General features: G+C 42.0%; 1 protein-coding gene across 9 annotated transcripts in view; it reads right to left on the reverse strand.

The window, feature by feature from the left end:
- Nucleotides 1–16,381, reverse strand: part of VTI1A (vesicle transport through interaction with t-SNAREs 1A) — a 314,965-nt gene extending 298,584 nt beyond the window's left edge. For 8 of the 9 annotated variants that reach the window (XR_004972119.1, XR_004972117.1, XR_004972120.1 and 5 more), the window contains exons 1-3: nt 15,998–16,381; nt 8,543–8,601; nt 6,595–6,705 (exon numbers count right to left, since the gene is read on the reverse strand). Coding sequence is in view for 5 of the 9 variants with exons in the window: in XM_036335991.1 (XP_036191884.1) it covers nt 6,595–6,705; nt 8,543–8,601; nt 15,998–16,091 (264 nt within the window). In the remaining 4 variants the exon portion in view is untranslated. Of the gene's footprint in view, nt 1–6,594; nt 6,706–8,542; nt 8,602–11,467; nt 11,669–15,997 lie in introns of those variants that run through there. The other variant, XM_036335990.1, reaches the window with a different exon arrangement.
- Between the last annotated feature and the right edge of the window lie 91 nt (nt 16,382–16,472).

The raw sequence follows: 16,472 nt of genomic DNA on the forward strand, positions 1-16,472 counted from the left end.
TGTATTAAAGGGTCGTGGCATTAGGAAGGTTGAGAACCACTGCTCTAAGGATTAATAAACAGTTAGAAACAGTAAGAGTAAACTGAACTTTCATGCCAGTCGTGACAGGAGGAATTGGTCAAGGCTAACCTCCCCACTCCGAACAACTACAAAAATGGACATGCATAAAGGAATTGTTTTCAAAAACTGGACAAGAGGATCGCAGTCCCGGGGAGAAGGGGAACACCTGAAATGAGCCCTACAATCGCCTGGCTCTTAACCATGCAGGCTCTTTCCAGACGACAGCACATGGGGTGAAGCCCAAATGGAACACAGACGTCGCTGAGCTCAGGAGGCAGACATGCAGCTTGGCCCTGCTGAGGTGAATGGCATTGAGCAGGGTGATGGGAAGAAGGCAGCCACCCAGAGAAAGAGCTTCAGAAATCTATAAAGGGGTCTCTTTAGGCCTCTGGCTGAAAATGAGCTTGCATATGCAGACAGCAAGCTCTCCTGAGATCTTGCAGAGAACAGGCATTGGGAGTTATGGAGAAAAGGGTGATTCCGGAGGTCACCCGAAGCAGGGAGGCAGAATTCTGACCAAAGGGTAGAGTAGTCACTGAATGCTCCAGTCATCAAATGGATCCTGAGAAAGGCCCGTCAAAAGCAGAACTGCGCTAGACACGTCTTAACATTGCTGAACAATAGCCTTGAAAGGATCGATCTGGTCTGCTTGGAAATCATCTGTTTGCCCAAATAAAGCTCCGCAGCCTCCAAAGCATGCACTGTCGGCGGAGGTGCTAGCATGCCCATGGAGGCAAAATCGGGTTCTTGGGAGGATGGAGAATCTTACATTTTACACAGATGTGTGGTCCTCCAAAGGGCCACTGCACATGAGCAGACATAGACATGCAGACATACAGAATATCTGTGATAGTAACATTTCATGGGGGAGGGGAAGGAAGGGAAATTATTTTTAAAAGTCTAAAAATGTTCCTTAGAAGTGTAATGTAATAATGGAAAAAGATTGAGATGCACTCCTCTAAAGAAAAATGACAGCCCTAGCTGGTTTGGTTCTGTGGATAGAGCATCAGCCTGCAGACTGAAGGGTCCCAGGTTCAATTCTGCTCAAGGGCACATGCCTGGGTTGTGGGCTCGATCCCCAGTGTGTGGCATGCAGGAGGCACCAATCAATGATTCTCTCTCATCACTGATGTTTCTATCTCTCTCTCCCTCTCCCTGCCTCTGTGAAATCAATAAAAATATATATTTTTTACAGGGGCATGCACCTGGGTTGCGAGCACATTCCCAGTAGGGGGTGTGCAGGAGGCAGCTGATCGATGTTTCTCTCTCATCGATGTTTCTAGCTCTCTATCCCTATACCTTCCTCTCTGTAAAAAATCAGTGAAGTATATATTTAAATATATATATATATATATATATATATATATATATATGTATTAGAAAAAGGCAAATGACAAAATCTACGCTTTAACAACACATGATCCACAATACTGAGCACAGGATAATCAAATTACTAGTCATGTGAGGAAGCAATGGAACAGAATAGAAATCCTGGGAGTTGACCTAGATTTCATCCAGCAGGCAATGAAGACTCTGTGGACAGTGGGACATACTCAGATCAGAGTGTGAGAATTCTGAAACGCTGAAGAGGGTGGTTTAAGTGGGAGAGGAACAAAAGGAGGAGAGGCTCCTACAGCATCCAGACTGAGGAACATGAAGGTTTCCAGCAGTGGAGGTGGGACAGGAGACAGCTAACTGACAGAATGGTTAATTCGCAATGACCAACTGGATGTGTAAGGTGATGGAGAGGGGGAAATCAAAACGAGAACTCGGAAGTGATGAGTACTTGTCAAATTGAAGTGTTTGTGTTGAATGGATTCTGGGAGAAGTATCCAGCAAATACGGAAGTGACGAGTACTTGTCAAATTGAAGTGTTTGTGTTGAATGGATTCTGGGAGAAGTATCCAGCAAATACTAAGAAATAGGCATCGCAGAGGTCTGAGTTAGAAATGCAGTGAGGAAGTGAGTGAGACGCAGCCTGAAGAACCCAGGGAAGGCAGAGGGGGAGGGGAGGTGGGCTAGGGGAAAAAATAAAGGCAAGAATCCAATGGGCTATAAGGAAAAAGTCCTGAGCTGTCCTCTGCCTTTCCCCATTGGCATAAATGTTTCCCCAAAGTTATGCTATTACAATGGGAATCAGAGAGCTGCTTCATTTGCAGTAAACCTAGCAAATGAGAGATGAAGGACCAATTCTGCAATTTTTTCTTGAAAGTCAATATTTCTAGATATGGTACATCACCATACGAAAGGTATCAATATCTTTAAGAAGATATTCTCCATTCCTTTAAAAAAATAAGTAAGCTATAATAATAAAAGTGTAATATGCTAATTAGACCACACATCCTTCCAGACGACCTTCCAGATGAAGCTGGGGCTGCAAGGGAAGCCCGGGTCCTGGGTGCTTGCTGGTAGCTGGAGGGAAACCCTGGTCCCGGGTGCCAGAGGGAAGCCGGTGCCAGCAGTTGGGGGAAGGAAGGCCTACTCTTACATGAATTTCGTGCATTGAGCCTCTAGTTAACTATAAAAAGAAAATAAGAATAAAAGAAAATTGTATAAATATTTTCTACTAATATCCCATGTGATATGGTAGAGTGGGTAAAGGAAGCTATAAAATAGGAGTCAAAGGACCACTCACTTCTAAAAGCCCTCCATCAGCTTCTCACCAACAGAGAGAAAACACCACGGTCTTTACCATGTCTTCCATGCCCTTATAGATCTTTCTTCTGCAATTAACAAATTTACTTCTTGTCTTTCTCACTGGAATTTGAATTCCCTGCCTTAGGGGCTTCTTTCCAGCATCTAGATCAGCACCTGATATACCACAGGGCTCAGGAAAGGCTTGCTGGATGAAACCCAGAGTCAATCTGAGCCTCCTGGTTCTGTCAAGTGGGGACAGTAATCCACACCTACTCTGTCCACTCTTCAATAAAATGAAATTTGCTAAAGCACTTTATAATGATGTTTCCGGTCACAGAAGAAAGCTGTGGAAGCAAATATACATACAAAGGCATGAACTGTCAATGACAGCCCAGAGCATAAGTACTTAGTTCATACTTGCTGGTTCTATTTTTATTTATAATAGAAAACATGCTTGAGAAATATTTATCCAACTATGCAATATCCAAATACCTGGAAGAATCTACCCAGGATCATACTCCTTAGGAGACAAAAAACAAACAAACAAAACAAAAAAAAACCCTGAAGGTTGGGTTAGCTGACTTGTAAGCCACAGAAGCAATTTAGTTTCTGAAAAAGAATTTTAATTAGAAAAGATCAAAACTAAATTCAGTGTTTGGGGCTGAATGATGTCTCCCCCAATTCTTTTAAGTCCTGACCCTGAGTCCCTCAGAATGTGACTGTATTTCAAAACAGGGTCTTTAAAGAGTTAACAGCTAAAGTGAAGTCTCTAGGGTGGGCTTAATCCAATGGATGCCTGGCTTCTTTATAAGAAGAAGAAATGAAAATGCATGAAATCAGAGGAATTAGGACAGAGGAAAGACCATGTGAAGACGTACGTAGGGAGAGGGCGGCCATCTCCAAGCCAAGGAGAGAGGCTTCATGAGAGACAAGCCTGTTGACACCTTGATCTCAGGCTTCCAGCCTCCAGAACTGTGAGAAAATAAATTCTGCTGTTGGACCCACACAATCTGTGGTACTCTGTTCCGACAGCCCTGGAAAACTAATACACTTAGTCGTTTAGAAACCAAGAAAAAAATCACTGGAAACGAGTTTCATAAAAATGGGGTAAGCAAACTAAAATAATCCTTAGAAATATTTGATTTCATTTTTATCCTTTTTATTGAAACATTAACTTTAATTAGAGTTGTCTAGGTATAAATTCGAGTTGTCAAAGTCTTAAATCAATCCAGTTTCCTCACCACACCTCCCAGTCTCGCTGAGAGCCTGCCCTGCACAGAATGGTCACAGAAGGTGTATCCAGTGCAGAGCGGAGAACGAGGTGTTCAGTTCCTTTCATGTTTAGGTCCATCACAAACTCTGATTGTTTTTAACTAATAGGAACACAAGTTTAAAAGGCAACCACATCACAGCAACTGACATAGCCTATCTCAACTTCTCAGGAAAATATCCATTAAAATATAAAATAAACATGCAAACATGCAAGTTCCCTATTCTACACTCTAGGTGGAATTTCTACTATGTCTGATACCATTGGTCTTGTCGTGGGAAGATATACTGGAGTCTAGAAGGTGTGGCCTCTAAAACACCAAAGGTAGGAACAGAGGCAGAAAGATCCTTTCTTTATGAATTTGGATGCCAGGGTCAGAAATACAGTTAACGCACATGCCAACCCATGAGTCCCATCCCTCCCAGGTTAAGCTCAGGTTGATCCTCATCTGTATCTTTGTTTTCCCATTTCAAGTTTTAATTCTGGTAAAATTTACCATCTTAACTATTTTTTAAAATATATTTTTTATTAATTTCAGAGAGGAAGGGAAGAGGGAGAGAGAGACAGAAACATCAATGATGAGAGGGAATCATTGATTGCTGCCTCCTGCACGCCCCCTACTGGGGATCGAGCCCGCAATCTGGGCATGTGCCCTTGACAGGAATGGAAGCCGGGACCCTTCAGTCTGCAGGCTGATGCTCTATCCACTGAGCCAAACTGGCTAGGGCCATCTTAACTATTTTTAAGTGAACAGATCAACAGTTTTAAATGTATTCACATCGTTGAGCAACCAATCTCTAAAAGTTCTCATTTTGTAAAACTGAAACTCTACACCCATTGAGCAGTAACTGCCCATTTCCCCCCACAGTCTTGCTGACTTTTGCAACTTCCACATTCCTGGCTAATCCTCTGAAGTCATGGACGAACCTCTTGAGTGTCCTCATCATACCTTGGTGACATCACCCTGAGCCCAGGAGGGCATCTTGGGTGAGGGGTGGGGGTGGGGGAAACTGAGTCACTGGTCGTCCATGATTTCTTATTGCTCCTGCAGGACACTGGCAGTGTGTGCTTACTGGAAGGCCCACCTTCTCACTGCACCAGATCACAAAGGATTTCTGTCTGCAGCCGACGACACTCCTACCAAGGCTATGAACCTGTCCTCAATGGCCTTGAGGCCCGGCACTGACTTGGCTTACTTATCGGTGCAAGTCCTTCCAGGCATCTGTTTCCAGAATAGGGAGTTTTCGTCCATGTTGAAGATTTGCTCTGGCAGGTAATTTCCCTCCACAGTCAGCTTAGCTAGAGTTGCCAAAAATCCTTCAGTTGCCTTCTCACCAGCACCTGCTGACTCAGCACTCACTTTCACATTACGTAATGAATAACAGCTCTTGAACTGTGTAAACCGCCCAGAGTAGCAGTAAACTCATCATCCCAACCAGGTCCAGCCTCATCATTCAACACTGCAGACAAACTTTCCGCTTTGGCCGTGACGGTCCCGGTGCTGAGAGGGACACGCTGCTGTCTGGCCCTCCCTCCAGGGCATTAGAAGTTTCCCCATGTCTGACACAGGCCCTTCTCTTATTTTGGTTAAGTTTCATTGCCTTCAATGAAGCAGATGCTTTAATAGGTCCTGTCACTTTGTTCTGTTCTGAGAGATCGTAGCATTGGTGGCACTGGAAATGCCTGACTGGAGAGCAATAGCCACCACTGGTTTTCTACCCCTTCATAGTCCTCACTCACTTTAATTTTGACTTCACATGGCCTCTTACTGGCAACATTAGCAATTTGTATGCTTAGGGGCACGATGAATGAAACAACATGAGATTAAATCAAGCACAAGAGAAAATGATTTAACCAGGAGATATGTAATAAACATGGGATGTATGAGGCTGTTTCGAGCATAGCACAGCACAGTTTCACAGCAACCTTTTTTTTTAATGTAAGTACAAAGAGTACACTCTAAAGTAATAATAAAAAGTACACTATAGTATATGCCTAAACCCATAACATGGTCAGTTGTTGTCATTATCAAGCATTACGGACCGGAACTTATAAGCAATATACTTTTATATGATTGACAGTGCAGTACATTTTTAAAAATATCACCACAAACATGAGAGCAAGGCACTGAGTGGGGACATTATGACACCATTATGACAACAGCATTAGGCAATAGAATATTTTCAGCTTGATTACAATCTTATGGGACCGCCATTGTATATGACTAAACATCATTAGGCGACACGTGATTATATAATTTCAGGACATTTATGAGTCTCTTAAGTCCATCTGTGAATACTGCAAACTTTGTAAGGCCGGAAATTTGGTTTCAAAATTCTAATAAATGGTAAATACCAGGAAATACTATCCAAACGCAAAGGACCACCTAGTTTGAATATGTCTGTATGAATCCAGTATCCCTTGAATTCCATCATTAGCTCGCTCTGTGAACATTTTTAGGTCCAGGGTCACAAACAATGAAAGGCATTGCTTGTCTTTTGCACAACCTCCTGAAGACGACACACTTAATGCTGAGTGAGGCGAGGCATGTGGAGGAAATGCAGGAGACATAAATAAAAATTTAGTATAAAGATCAGTAAATATGACAAGGATGGGATTTGACTCACAAAATCTGTTTCAAGTTTTCCCATTTCTTGCTTGTAGCTTCTCATTCTGTTGCTGTACATTCCTCGACTTTGGGGTGGTATCTCTCGGACTTCCAAATCCATCTGCTCAAGCTGACAGGGTGAGAGCAAAACATCATTGAAACCATATGCTTACTCTTTATTTGACCAGATGTTTAGAGCGGAAAGGGTTTCATTTCAATTCTTCACTTTACGGTTGAGGAACCAGGTCCAGGGAGTTACCCGCCTGGGATCAAATAATATTGGGACTACGTTTGTGCTTCATTTTTGTTTAGGTGAACAAATAGTTACTGAGTGCTTGCCAAGTGAGACATAGAGCACCAAAGTACTTACTTTCTCAGGAATTTCTATTAAAACACATGCATTAATCCAAACATCCTTAATAATAATGATTTTAATATGCTTGAAGTATTCCATCATTCAGTCCAACCTGGTCAGGTGTTTTGACCCCAAACCACCAGGACTATGGGAAATAAACCAAACCATTATTTCCAACCTTAAGCACACAGTGTCTGCCCAGCCTTACTCATTTGGTAAAAATTCTTCCAGAAAGTCTTTTCTGATTAGGAAAATCACATACCAACCAACATGTGATCTCAACCTGCAGCTTCACTTCTTACACTTTATTACCATGTTGATTTGGAGTTAAATGGATACAGTAAAATGTTAAATTATACAAAGCTCACTGAAATCACAGCAGGGCACTTTTTAACAACCTGTCATCATATAACACTTCAAATACAACACATGAGCATCTAATGGGAGGCAGTACAGAAATATTATGATGGTTAAGAAGACAGGCTTTTAAGTCAGATGCCTGCCTTCACACTCATTTAGGACCACAATGCAGTAACAAGTTAAATCATACTTGCAATATCTGGCTTTTAAAACAAAAAATTGGGATACAATATTTTTCCCCCTGTGAATATATTTATATAAAAAAAAATAGTGGATGACTTAGAGCACTGGGTTTAGCATATACTAGTATAGATACAAATTCTTACTCCACCACTTATTGGGTGTGGACCTCAGGGCAGCTACTTAATCTTTCTAAGCCTCAGTATTGCCATCTATAAAATGGGGGGAGGTGCGTAATCACGGTGTTGAAAATCACTCCTCCATGGTTTTCTCAGACTCCTGTAAGTCTTGCTGGGCATGCCAGGAATGCAAGGCCCTAACCACTCTTTTCCCTGGACATTTCTCAAGGTAGTATTTGCAGGGAGCAATGTTGGGAGAGGAACTTCTGGGACAAAGGGAAGGCTTGCTTCCAGGCTGCTGTAAAGCAGTATGCTTCCCAGGCTCCATGTTCCTCTCCTGTAAGACATTCTACTGTATGGGTGGGCATACATCTGGGCCACCTCTGCCACTCCTGTGGGAATTGGGGCTCAGGGAACTCATACAAGGATGCTCAAACTCTGGCAGCTGCTTTTGCTGTGAGTGATAAAAGTCTTTTGTCTCTGACCTAAGAATCTAAATGTCTTCTATTAGCATCCATGAAATTGTAGCAAGCTTGCTTATTAGTCAGCAAATAGGAAAAAATCTCAGATCCTTAACAGTTTTTGACAAATAGCACTTGCTTCCCAGAGTTTTTATAAAAATTAATATTATTAATATTATAAAACAAGTAATATGCTTATCCCAGTGTCTGGTACCCAGTATGCCTTTCACAAGCATTGGCTATTGACAGCTATTATAAAATGTATTATTAAGGAATAAAAATTAGAGCTGGATATTTAATGAATCACCTTTATTAAGAAAAACAAAATCCCAAGGAACTATTAAATTCTCTTCAATTTGAAAACGAATGAACTGTAAATTATAAAATGCTAATTAGTCATTTTACATTTCTGCAATAAAACAGGCTAGTGAAAGGCATCAGCTTAAATGACTCTGGTCGTGTGTTAAAATATATTACCGAGTCTGTACATACCAGTTCTTTTGCTTCTTCAAGCTGTTTCTCCACATTTGCAACCATCTGTTTCTTCTCATCTGAAACAGACAATAATATCAGAAAATTGCTAAGAAAATAAATTTAATATTTAAAAACTTCTGTTTTTCTATACCTTTTTCCTTTCTGATCAATCAGACTGAGAATTACCATACCAGGCAACTGGCCACATCATTCTTTGGTGGGTTAGAAACCACTCTAAAGCCACTAATTCTAGGCTATCTAGAAATACATAATCTTACGGAGTACCTAGTGATTGAGGGATGCCATAACAGTTTAAAAAGAAACCAAAAATTATTTTGTTCTTTAGAAGAGACTGTGTCAACAGCAGCAGTTTTAGTGGTGGCGTGAAGAATCTGCAAACTCTTCACTATAGTGAAATGGGAATAACTGATTTCAGATACAATTTAAAAGTCACAGGCAAAAGCAATTCCTAAAACTGGACAAGATCTTAACAATCCCCAGTGTGGGGTGTGCAGGAGGCAGCCGATCAATGATTCTCTCTCAGCATTGATGTTTCTATCTTTCTGTCCCTCTCCCTCTGAAATCAATAAAACAAACAAACAAACAAAAATATATATAAATAATAAAAATTAAAAATAAAATAAAAAAACTGTACTTCCGTTAACACTAAAATTGGGTGTAACGGAGGAAATATTTGAAGTTAGGGCTACTTGATTCCAAACCCAAAGTCACTAACTACCCACTGATTATGGAATATTGGGTAAGAACAATCTGTACTCTCAAAAATGGAGATGAAAAATGCCCGCTGCGTTATCTTTTGTTTAAACAAGCTGATACAAGTGAAATTACTTTTAAACTGTGAAGTGCTAAGTCTCTGTATGTGGTTTATTCAAACTCTACCAAAACCAAGTTATAACGGAACTGGAATCCCCTTTTTCAGGAGAGACACATCCTGGCAGGTATTTTCAGAAAATGCCCTCACCCCACCCCCATTCCAAACCATTTGTCCTAAGACTGCACTTACGTTTTGTGCTAACTAAATTTATTGAACATGTATCGTTTTTGTCTGCCTAGCACCCTTCTTTTCTCAGGCTATAACCCCTACTCTTTTTAAAAAATATATACTTTATTGATTTTTTACAGAGAGGAAGGGAGAGGGATAGAGAGTTAGAAACATCGATGGGAGAGAAACATCGATCAGCTGCCTCCTGCACACCTCCTACTGGGGATGTGCCTGCAACCAAGGTACATGCCCTTGACCGGAATCGAACCTGGGACCTTTCAGTCCACAGGCTGACGCTCTATCCACTGAGCCAAACCAGCTAGGGCAACCCCCACTCTTTCGAGGCTCTCCACCACCACACAGGTCAGTGGGAGATGCTGTCTCTTCCTATGACCCTGCCTCTTCAGTCACAGTGACTTGGTAAAAGATGGGCTCCTCATCCTAGCTAGACCAATCCTAGTAGCTCAATCCAAGCCGACCAAGCAAAGTGCTGGAGCCGTGGGGAAGTCTTTTCTCTCCCTTGGTAGAGTTACGAGAACAGGCGTTTAGAAGCTGTTGGCATCCACTGGCCTTGCTACAAAGAGCAAGCATCAGTGGTTGAAAATGAAGCCTACCTTTAGAAAGAAACAAAGCTGAGAGGTAGAGCGATAGGACAGAGGGGACAGACAGACAGGCACAAATGGATTAGACAGAGTTAGTTAATTAGTTTCCGGTTCCAGATAATTCTGAAATAGATTTTGCTTGACTTTTCACGGTTAAGTTCCTTGAACAAACAAGTTTCTTTTTCTTTATTTAAAGTTGGGTTTCTGTGACAAGGAGGCCGATGAATACTGACTGACTCATACAACAGGCTAGAAAAGTTGTGAAGCTGGAGATGGGTATAACACCTATTAGCTAAATAGCCCTTCAGAAGGACAGCCAACACCAAGTGGGGAGAGAGTAGCTGTCACATAGGTTTTATGCGTGCACTCCAGCCCATGCCATGGACCTCCAGGACTACCGAACACCAGTATTTCTCATTAACAAAGGAAAACAAAACAAGCAGCCCCCCTCGACCTCTAGTCCCCTTTGCTACTAACATCTCTCTCCTTCCAGCTACATTCACATTTCCCTCCCTCCTCCCCTATTCCTCCCTGTAATCCTGCCCACACCCCACCATTCTACTGAGATGACTCTCACAAGACTAATGACCTTTGTTTGCCCAAACTAATGGACATTCCTTGGTTCTATTTTTATTTAATCTTGTGGCATCTGCCATTATGCTCCTCCCATCCTGTCACTTTCTCCTCTCCTGGCCTCAGCGACACCCTGACTCTGTGACATTCCTGAACACTCAATTCTATCTCTGCGTCCTCTGATGGGCACCCTCTTCTGCAGCCCATCCTCTAACCACCCGTGTCCCTCAGGGTCTAGTCCTTGCTTTCCCCCCACCCCCCCACCCCATGACTATCATCTATGCCCCTGGCAATTTCATCTGCTCCCATTTATTCACTATCTTTTTATCTACTTATGATGCTAAGTCTTTATCATTAATCCTGATATATTTGCAGGACTCCACACCTTTAATGCCAATGCCTATGCCCACCTCCACTGTGATTACCTGGTAAATTGCTATTCAACACTCTCTTCAGAAAAATCAGTACCTCTAGGAAGCCTTTCCTAACCCAACAAAGTTAACCACTTTCAGTTACAATGTGGGTCGCGAACAATGAAAATACATCCTGCATATCAGATATTTACATTACGATTCATACCAGTAGCAAAATGACAGTTATGAAGTAGCAACAAAAATAATGTTATGGTTGGGGTCACCACCACATGAGGAGCGGTATGAAAGGGTCGCGGCATTGGGAAGGTTGAGGACCACTGGGTTACATAAAACACCTAAGCTTTTACCTAATCTTAATGACTTCTCTCTCACCTCTACCGGTCTGATTTACCTTCTACCTTGAGGCTCTCAGAAGACAGGAACTGTGTCTTCATCATCTTTATAGTCCTACAATCCAGCACGGAGTCTGGCATATAATCAGTTCTTGGAAAATGATATTAAATTGAATAAATAATGTAGGCCAGTGTGGGTCAGTGGTTGAGGGTTGACCTATGAACCAGGAGGTCACAGTTCGACTCCTGGTCAGCCGGTTCGCTCCCCACTGTGGGATGTGCAGGAGGCAGTGGATTGATGATTCTCATCATTGATGCTTCTCTCTCTCTCGCCCCCTCTCTTCCTATCTGAAATCAATAAAAACATATTTAACCATTTGTACGCCATAAGCATCTATAGATTCAAGCAGCGGAAATTTTTAAATTAAATTCAAAATATTGTGGCAGTTTACTAGTTAAAAAAAAAATTATGACTTCTTCCATACATAGCTATGTCTGATCTCCAAAAGACTCCAGGGCTTAGCATAACTAATCAGCTAGACTTGAGCATTTCCTCCTGGAAAGGACACTGTCTGGCCCCACCACTCCTCCGACTCTCTCCTTAATAGCCAGTTAAAACCCAATTCCAATTTCATACCCTAAAGCCCCTGATCAGTCGTCTCCTTTCAAGTGTAGGTGTTCATCCAGAAAGATTCATCTCACTCTAGTCTAGGCACAGACAAGAAGCAAGAATTGAGGCCCAAGGTTCCTTTAAAAGTTCAATTAATATAACAAAGTCTGGGGAGCTGAGTCCTGCCAGCTTTTGCCTTCAGCAGTAGCAATAACATCCATCACTAATGGCTAATTCAGGTATTTTCTCTAAAGGAAAAAATGTGCTAGTATATCACGTGTTTTATTTCATCTGATTTTTACAACATTGTAACTTTGAAACTAATACCCCCTTCTTCCCCAGTTTTACAGATGGAGGAAGCAGGCTTAGAAAGACTAAGCAATTTGCCAATTTACATCTGGTCAGTAGCAGAACTGGGACTCTAAACAGATCTGATGCCATGTGTGACTCTTAACCAATTTGCCATAATACCTTTCTTGGTCTTTCTGATTTACAGCCACAAAGTGAACGGTGAGGTATGCAACTAACTGCAAGAGAATATTTTATTAGGTCCTTCAGGCCTGTTGTAATGGAACCTCCACACTTATATAGGGTCCCTCTAACTTAGAATTCATCACCAGAGGGAAAAGAACTCTAAAGTTAGTATTAGTAATGGTTTCCACTCATCCATTTCCCTGGCTTTACCACAGAACACTAATCATTAAAATCAAATTTCAAATACAGTGTCATAGAGCATTACCTAAGAACGGACTGATCCATCTCGTTAGTCCAATTTATAGTTAGTTAAGATTCAAACACTTTAATGTAAGAGCAAAGTCTTTTTATTGTTGAAAACATATCACAGAGCAATCAAATTTCTGTTTTAAAATAAAGTTTTAAAATATTTAGTCTTTTCTGTTCTCTTTGGAAGTAACACTTTAATACATTGTACATGCACAGCAGAGCGGATTTAATTGCCACCAGTCCTACTCACTCAACTTCAATTTAAATACTAAGTTAATATGTTGAAGAATGAACTGCTTTGACCAAAAAGTTTGCTCCAATTTTTAACCTTCTTAACTGAAGTAAATTATAGTTCCTCTCCTCTGGGTCAACCAGCAATGATGCCCAGAGAAAGAGATTATAGTTACTTTTAATCATACTGTTTTGCCATATTAATTTCAGTTAGTTCACAGACATACATCTGAAATTCATTACTACCTAGATATACTTTCATTTTTTTCTATTTATCAATTATAAACAGATTATAAAGTGAGCAAGCACAAGTAATTATTAAGAGGGGAACCACAGCATTTTTAGGAATAACTAGTATTCAATTATTCAAGTCAGCAAGCACTCTTCCAGTGCCAGACATACAGTCTCCTTTCAATTCCAATATATCTGCTGAGTTTGGGCCTCACATTATTCAAGAGCTAAGGAGAGTCAAGGCTTTATTTCTAAGATACTTAATCCCAATGTTTCCTTCTGTGTGGTAAGAATGGTTACATTAAAACTTAAAGACAAGAAAAAATAAATTCTTGGAAATAGTTTTTACAACTTTGAACTCAGGGATGACTTTATTACTTTATAACACAGCTTCCCAGTACAAAAGCAATTCTTCCAAACAACAACAACAACAAAAAAGTGTTTCTACTGCTAAAATTATTACAATTTAAAATGAGCAAAAATCTAACTGAAACCACAAATCCTCACATTCTGAGGCTCTGGGACTGATGTCAAAGGAAGGAATCGCCAACAGCAAAGACAACAAAAATCAAGATGATCGTGGGCAGTGGAGAAAAGCAGGACTGAAGAGAAGAGTCGAGGTGATGTATCATGAAGTGGTGAGGTCATCAGCCACTTTCTCCACAAAAATCTCTGAGGCAGCGGAGCTTGGTAGTATATGCTACCTTGGGTCTCTCCTCTTGTTCCCTCACTTGGACTCAAAAACCTCTTTAGGACATCATCCATCTCCTGCAGGACTAACTGGGACTTCAGGAGATGAGTGGGGTATAAGTTCAGAGATCCTGGCTTCAAGCAAACATCCCTATTAATAGAAATAGGTGGGGGAAGAAAAACAAAGAAATAAAGGAAAATATTATTTATAAACACATAACTTTGGGGAGGGGAGGGGAAGGGAAGAGGAATAACAACTTAGGTCCAGGGGAAATTATTGCTGGCCTCAAGGACTGACTAACAAGGTGAGACAGTGAGCTTGCACACCAGTTCATGTATCAATGAACACTCCTTTTCCTACACTTTACACCCAGAGCTGAGGTAGGCCCAAGTCTAGCATCCTAATGATAGTTCAATTTCCCTAAACAACTAAGCCAAAAAGCAACAATCTTTTCTGCAAACTACCACTTCAAATTAAATCTGTATTTATAGAAAGATAAATCCTAAAACAATGTCTTACAAAAATCACAAAGTAGCCCGGCTGGGTGGCTCGGTGGTTGAGCGTTGACCTATGAACTAGAACAGGGGTCCTCAAACTTTTTAAACAGGGGGTCAGTTCACTGTCCCTCAGACTGTTGGAGGGCCGGACTATAGCTTAAAAAAAAACTATGAACAAATTCCTATGCACACTGCACATATCTTATTTTGAAGTAAAAAAACAAAACGGGAACAAATACAATATTTGTATTTGCACGTGGCCCGCGGGCTGTAGTTTGAGGACCCCTGAACTAGAAGGTCACAACTGATTCCCTCTCAGAGCACATGCCGGGTTGCAGGCTCCATGCCCAGTGTGGGGGCATGAAGGAGGCCGCTGATCAATGATTCTGTCTGTCTCATCATTGATATTTCTCTCTCTCTCTCTCTTCCTCTCTGAAATCAATTTAAAAAATCAAAAATATCACATTTATATATTTGCTTACTCAAATATCTGATCTCAGCCCCTTCTAAATAAATGCCAATGAATCAAACATACTAGTAACTCCCACTTTCACACAGTTGACAGTCTAGCATAAAAGAAAGATGTGCTAAAAACAACAACAACACAACAACAACAACAAAAAACACACAACAACACAAAAATAAAAACACGTCTGGATGGAAACTGTGGAATTTTAAACGTGAGAGAAATTGTCCTGTACCAAGTTTTTCATAACATTGGCATATGGTCCCCCCAACCCCAAGAAGGATGAGAAATAATTAATGGAGTTGGGGCTACGAAAAATACAAAAGATAGTAGCAGCTAACACCGAGGAAAGACTTTCCATATGTGAAATAATTTCCTCTTCCCAACAACCCTATGAAAGACCTACAACTCTCTCCATTTACCAAGAAGGAAAGTTGAAAGAGGTTAAGAAACTTGCCTAAATGTCAAAACTTCTAAGTAGCAGAGGTGGGATTAGGCACCATGGCTCTTAACCCTGTTTTGCTGCATATAATACTGCCGTCATCAATAACACAACAACGTCAGACCCCTCATCTGCGTACATTCATTCATTCATTTTTTAAAATATATTTTATTGATTTTTTTTACAGAGAGGGAGGGAGAGGGATAGAGAGTTACAAACATCGATGAGAGAGGAACATCGATGAGCTGCCTCCTGCACACCTCCTACTGGGGATGTGCCCGCAACCAAGGTACATGCCCTTGACTGGAATCGAACCTGGGACCTTTCAGTCCGCAGGCCAGCGCTCTATCCACTGAGCCAAACCGGTTAGGGCTATTCATTCTTTTTGAACACTCTCACATCTCTATATATTACAAACGAAAAACCAACCAAAGAAACAAAACAAAAAGTAAGACGCAGAGAAACAGTCCCAAGGGTATGCAAGTAACCAAGCGGCGGAGTCCGGGCTGGAGCCCAGAAGGGCTCTGCCTCCTGCACCCCAGAGCCCAGCTTGGACTGTCAACTACGTTACAAGCTCCGTCGCGGGGGCGCCCCAGCACCACCTCACCCCAGCCTCGCGCCTAAGAGGCTCCCTAGTGCAGACGGCGTTCCACCGCCCGCCACCCTCCGCGGGCCATCCCGGAGGACAGGGCTCTCACCAGGGGGCAGTCGGGGGACCCTGGCAATCTTGCTTGTGAGCTCTGCAGTGAGCACCGCGAAGTCCTGCTCGAAGCCTTCGAAGTCGGACGACATGGCGGCTCCGGAGCGACAGGCCAGGCCGGAGCCTAGGTCGGGGCAGGGATAGCGCGGAGCTGGGGAACACGGTGTAGGAACCCTGGGACCTGCCCTCGAGACCAGAGCGGAGAACCCGAGACAGCTCCCAGCCCGGCCGCTTCCTGGTTGTCCGCCGCAATCTCAGTCCCCCGGAAACTGGGTTGGTACGCTTTTTAGATTCCTTTCAGGCTTCAACATGAACACATGCTCTGAGGAAAAGTACTTTAATTAGTGCCTCCAGGAGGCCTCTCAAAATAGTCGTCTTCTAAGGAATCCCTGAAAGTTTTTTTGAACCCCTCCACGTTGTGGAAGCGACTCCAGCTCTCCAAGGTAGAGGTCACAGGAGCTTGCTTCCGGGGG

Source organism: Myotis myotis, unplaced genomic scaffold, assembly GCF_014108235.1.
Source record: "Myotis myotis isolate mMyoMyo1 unplaced genomic scaffold, mMyoMyo1.p scaffold_m19_p_15, whole genome shotgun sequence".
NCBI lineage: Eukaryota > Metazoa > Chordata > Mammalia > Chiroptera > Vespertilionidae > Myotis > Myotis myotis.